This window comes from Melopsittacus undulatus, unplaced genomic scaffold, assembly GCF_012275295.1.
Source record: "Melopsittacus undulatus isolate bMelUnd1 unplaced genomic scaffold, bMelUnd1.mat.Z mat_scaffold_395_arrow_ctg1, whole genome shotgun sequence".
Lineage (NCBI taxonomy): Eukaryota > Metazoa > Chordata > Aves > Psittaciformes > Psittaculidae > Melopsittacus > Melopsittacus undulatus.
In genome coordinates this window covers 39,970-44,587 of record NW_022994294.1, presented here as the reverse complement: position 1 = coordinate 44,587, position 4,618 = coordinate 39,970, and the positions used below count along the sequence as shown (strand labels likewise).

The 4,618-nt window shown below is 55.5% G+C and overlaps 1 protein-coding gene across 1 annotated transcript; it reads right to left on the bottom strand.

Annotated features, from left to right (window-relative positions):
* Window positions 1-966: 966 nt before the first annotated feature.
* On the bottom strand, window positions 967-4,319 carry LOC115947325 (hydrocephalus-inducing protein homolog). Its single transcript, XM_034073990.1, has 5 exons — window positions 4,199-4,319; window positions 3,269-3,405; window positions 2,312-2,410; window positions 2,000-2,188; window positions 967-980 (listed from the first exon to the last, which is right to left on the bottom strand). The coding sequence occupies exons 1-5, from the start codon at window positions 4,312-4,314 to the stop codon at window positions 967-969; spliced, it is 555 nt and encodes a 184-aa protein (XP_033929881.1). The 5' UTR covers window positions 4,315-4,319.
* Window positions 4,320-4,618: the final 299 nt, after the last annotated feature.

Genomic DNA, 4,618 nt, shown 5'->3' with positions numbered 1-4,618 from the left:
GAAAAGGCTTTCTGCCACTCTCGTGGCAGAAACCCAAACCATGGGAGGCTGGGGAAGAGAGGAGGAAATGAGAAAACCCTGCCAGGTTGCCACCTGGAGTTTTAGCCTTTAGATTTCATCTCACCTTCATTTTTATGCCCCTTCCTTGGGCTTCAGCAGTCAGCTTCTCTCCCGGGGCACACGGAGGCAGCAACAAGCTGTTGGGGCTGTTGTCATTTTTTCGGTGTCTGTAGGGGCTGTGCACAGAAGGAAGAGAAACCATAGGCAGGATGAGTTTCTTGACCTTCACCATGTGAGCAGGCTCCCCAGCAGAGCCATCCCCTCCCACATTCCTTCCCCCCAGTGGCAGAGATTATCCAAGTCCCTCTGCAGCCTGCCAGCAGAGCTGGCTAACCCTGGAAGGCCACCAGGCTCTTGCCCTGCGCACTGCCCCCGTCTCCCTGCACAAGCCTGGCCATGCTGGAGGCACTGGGAATCTACAGAGTGTGCACAGACCTTCCCCCTCACCTGCTCCTCAGCAAGGTGCTGCTGCTCAAACTGCACTGAGTAAACCTCATAGGGCTTCTTCACCACCACTGTCCCCTCTTCCCCATGGCTCTGGGGCAGCAGCGGTCCCAGCTCCAGCTCTGCAGGGATGGACTCCAGCCGTGGCTCCAGACCACGTCCCAAGACCGGCACCTGCAGGCGTTGGCTGCTCTGGCAAATCTGGATCTGCAGCTCGCCCCGGTAGCACTTCTGCAAAGAAGCAGCACAGAAAGCTCCTCCTGTGAAGCCCCAGCTGACAGCACCTCCAAGTCAACAATCGCCCAGGGTCAGGGGTCTTGTCAGCACCTCCAAGCTGAACCCAAAACAGGTATTTACTTAGAGCAGGGGCTACAGCATCTGCATGGCTCTCAGGAACTGCAGCGAGTCCTGCTCTGGAGCATAACTGGACAGTTGGCTCCCAGGTGGATCTAAAATGGGCTCTCAGAGGTTTTCACCTGGGCATGGGGGAGCGTAACGCTCATGAGAAAGGTCTGCTTCCTCAGACACAGTCCTGGCACTGCAGCACCAGGCAAACATCAGCTGTGTGCAAGAGGCAGCCTGAGCTCTCACTGGACACAAATAAGGATCATCTTCTCTGCTCAGTGCTTGCCTCTGGTCAAAGCCAGACACGAGACGCTGAAATCTCCACGAGCAATTGAGATCCCTGGGACTGTCCCCAGGCATGGAAGCACTTGTGTCCATCCTGTCACACGCTACCAGTTTCCAAGTCACGGTGGCCACATGCAAACTGCCTTTGGGAATGCTCCATCATTTAAGCTGACTCCCGAACTGCTTGGGAACTGTGCAGGGGAAACTGAGGCGCAGGAAGCTCCACTGTGGAGGCAGAGCTCATCCCCCGCTCCCTGGGCTGGCCTCCCCTTACCACACTGCCCTGCCAGACCTCCTGGCGTGACACCCACCAATCTCACCTCTTCCATGGGTGAAAAACGGACTTGGACGTGGCACTGCTGTCCTGGAGCGAGGCTTCCAGCTGAGGGCAGCACCTCAAAGCCACAGGGCACAGACTTCATCTCCTCCAGCAGCTTCTGATGCTCGCTCCCTGGCAGATGTTTGTCCACCTGCGCACACGAACCAGTGGTGTGAGGTCTCCTTGGTCTGTGAGGACAGACCCTCGGTTCCTGCAGTGCTCCGAGATGCTGGCACGGTGCAGGAAGCACCTTCATCCCACCCAGACGTGGCCACCACTGCCTAGAGCTGGAGGGCAAACATGCTGGCAGGGCAGGCAGATGGGGAGGCAGTGTCCTCAGAGGAGGAGGAATGGGTGAAGATGGCAGAGAAGTGAAGCATCAGCTAGTGAACAGGCCCAGGTGAACCAGCCTTGCTCTGTACCCTCAAAAGCTTCCTCAAGCGAGCTGCAGCCCAAGTGCTCAGGCAGCCAGAGGGGCACAAAAGGCAGGAAAGGCAAAGAGAACCCAACTGAGAAGTTGTGTGTTACACGTTGTCTGTGCTTTACCTCCTGCAACAGGATCAGTCATGCTGATGGACCATTTACAGGGGACCTGGAATGTGTTGTGGAGCTGGATGGTTTCTTCCTGGCACTGCCCACACTGGACAGCGGAGAACTCCAGCCTGTCCCTGGACACGCAGAGGGACTGGCTCAGCCACCATGGCACGGAGGCGGACCTGGAATGTGGGGCCTCCTCTGACCTAGAGAAGGACAGAGCATCCAGGTTGAGAGCCCACCCGATACTCGCTGCTGTGCCCAACCTGCTGCCTGCCCCAGAAGCTGGAGTACCTTGATGGGCAGGAGCACATCCACTTTTACCCAGGGGCACGTTGGCACTTTGTGGGTCGAAGCACACTTCAAATGTCTTGCTCTCACAGGAGGGCAGGCGCTTCACACGCTCCAGGCACACGCTGAAGCCTGAACACAGCAAAATAAAGCAGCTGAGATACTGCAAGCAACAGGAAATGGCTCAGAAGCACGGCTAAGGCCACAGGGGTGTCCTGGCTGGCAGCTCTCTGGAAAGACCCCTTTGCATCTCCAGAGAAGCTGCTCTTCTCCCTCTTGGCACTGCCCAAAGCAAAAGGACTTTCACAAGCCAGAATCCAGGGGTTACATAGTAAAAGGAATCACATTGCTTGAGGAACTCCAGCAATTCCTTCATCAGGCAGTCCTCAGGGAAGGATGCATAGACCTCTCCAAAGGAGAATTGCCACCTAAGATGCCAAATGCTGGGGTGTTCCCTGACAGCGGCTTAGAAGAGACTGACTGGCCACCCCGCAGAGGACAGCAGTCACCATGTGCTGGAGCTGCAGCCTTACCTCAAGGCCTCTTTGGGAAGCCTGTTTCCATAGAGCAGAGGATCCCACAGGCCGGTCAATAAAGGCTGAGCAGAAGTGCTCTGGCACTATGAACTCTAAACAAAGCACTTCCTGAACCACAGAGGGTCCATCTGTTTGCAACATAAACCCTCAGAGTGCACAAAGAAACTGGGATGATGCTCACGGGAGCCAAGAGCAGAAGATGCTGAGAGGCGATCAAGGTGATCAGCCCTTCTGGCCCCTGCAATCAGATTTTAGGGCAGCCACAGGTAGAGCAGGTCTCTGGGCACTGCTCGCCAGAAGTCAGGCTCTTGAACAGGGCACCCAGCACGGGGGTACTAAGGAGGAAAAAGCTGTCCAAGGAAGTACTCAAATCTCCCTGTGACCAATGGCTTCAGCTGATGTGTCAGAGATAGCTCCTTCAAGCCCCCTGTGAAGCCTCTCCACCATGGGTTACCTGTGTTATACAGGACATATCCATCGACACGGAAAGATGCAGGGAAGTGCCCAGTGTTGGTGATCTTCACCATGTGTGTGTGGATGTCACCAGGAACAACATAGCCAAGGTCCAGGATGTATTCGGGCAGCTCAGCTCTGAAAGGAGGAGTAAGGACACTCTGTAAACCCCAGCATGGTGTGGGCTGGAGAAGCAAATGGAGTGGATAATTCTGTATTCACTGCTCTGAAAGCTCAAGCCAAGCCCAGGAAACCCAAGGCCTGAGTACCCAGTAATAACACTTGGCTAAGTCATGGGGAGTGCAGGGCCTAGGATTTATCAGCCACCAATGGGATCTTCGAGTGACTTTAAAGTGGGTACTGGACACAGTTCCTATGCTGTGAAAAGCCATTGCAGAGAAGTCCACTGCATCTCCACTGGTCTCAATCGAAACTGCTAAGCTGGTGTCCAGCCCAAGCCTGAAACTGCTTCAGGACCTTGTCATAGCATTTCCTTGCAGAGGCCTTTGGCAAGGCAATCCCACTTTGGAAAAGTGCATAAGGGATCTGGACCATTCCCTGCTCTTCCTGCATAGTGGGGTATGTTTCTTGGCACAAAGACACCAGCTTTGAGATGCCCCTTTCAGAGCTGGTCAGCAGGGCTGGTGCCTGTGCTGTCTGCAAGGGCTTGCTCGTCTGCACCCCTCAGCTCTGAGAACAGAACCCAGCAACTGTGGGGAGGGGAGCACCTCCAGAGCTCAGGGGAGCACTGTGCAAGCGAGGACACCGAGCTGCCCACAGGGAACACATCATAGCTCTCAGCATCAGGCCCCTTCTGAAGTCCGCAGCTGTTCCCAGCTCTGAGACACAAGGAGCTCTCAGGAGCAGGCCTGCACTGCTGGCTGTTACCCTCAGGGGCCCCTGCACACAGGCTACAGGACTCCCTACTAACTTGAGAAGCCTCCGATGTACACGCTGGTGAAAGGCAGTGTCCTCCGGGGGATGGGAGCTGAGAGCTTTCTCCTGCTCCACGGCATGTTCCTCCATCAGCATCTCCTCCATCTGCATCTGCAGCTGAGCATCCCACTGAGGAAAGTAAAGACAGGGGCTGCTTAGCAAAGGTCCTTCCCAAGGCACAAGCTTGTCTCAGGTGGAGGATCCCACCCTGCTCTTGTTGAGAGAGGCGATGGAGTCATTCTGTCTCACTGCTCAGTGTCTGGGACAATTCCTGCTCTCTCAGGCAGGATCATAGCTCCAAAGAAATGAACTCCAGTGTCTCTCCCTGCCCAGTTATCAAAGCTGATCTGGACACATGGACAGACAAGCCAGAAACCTTCCAAAGCTCCAAGTATGTCCCTGCCCCCAGTTAGTG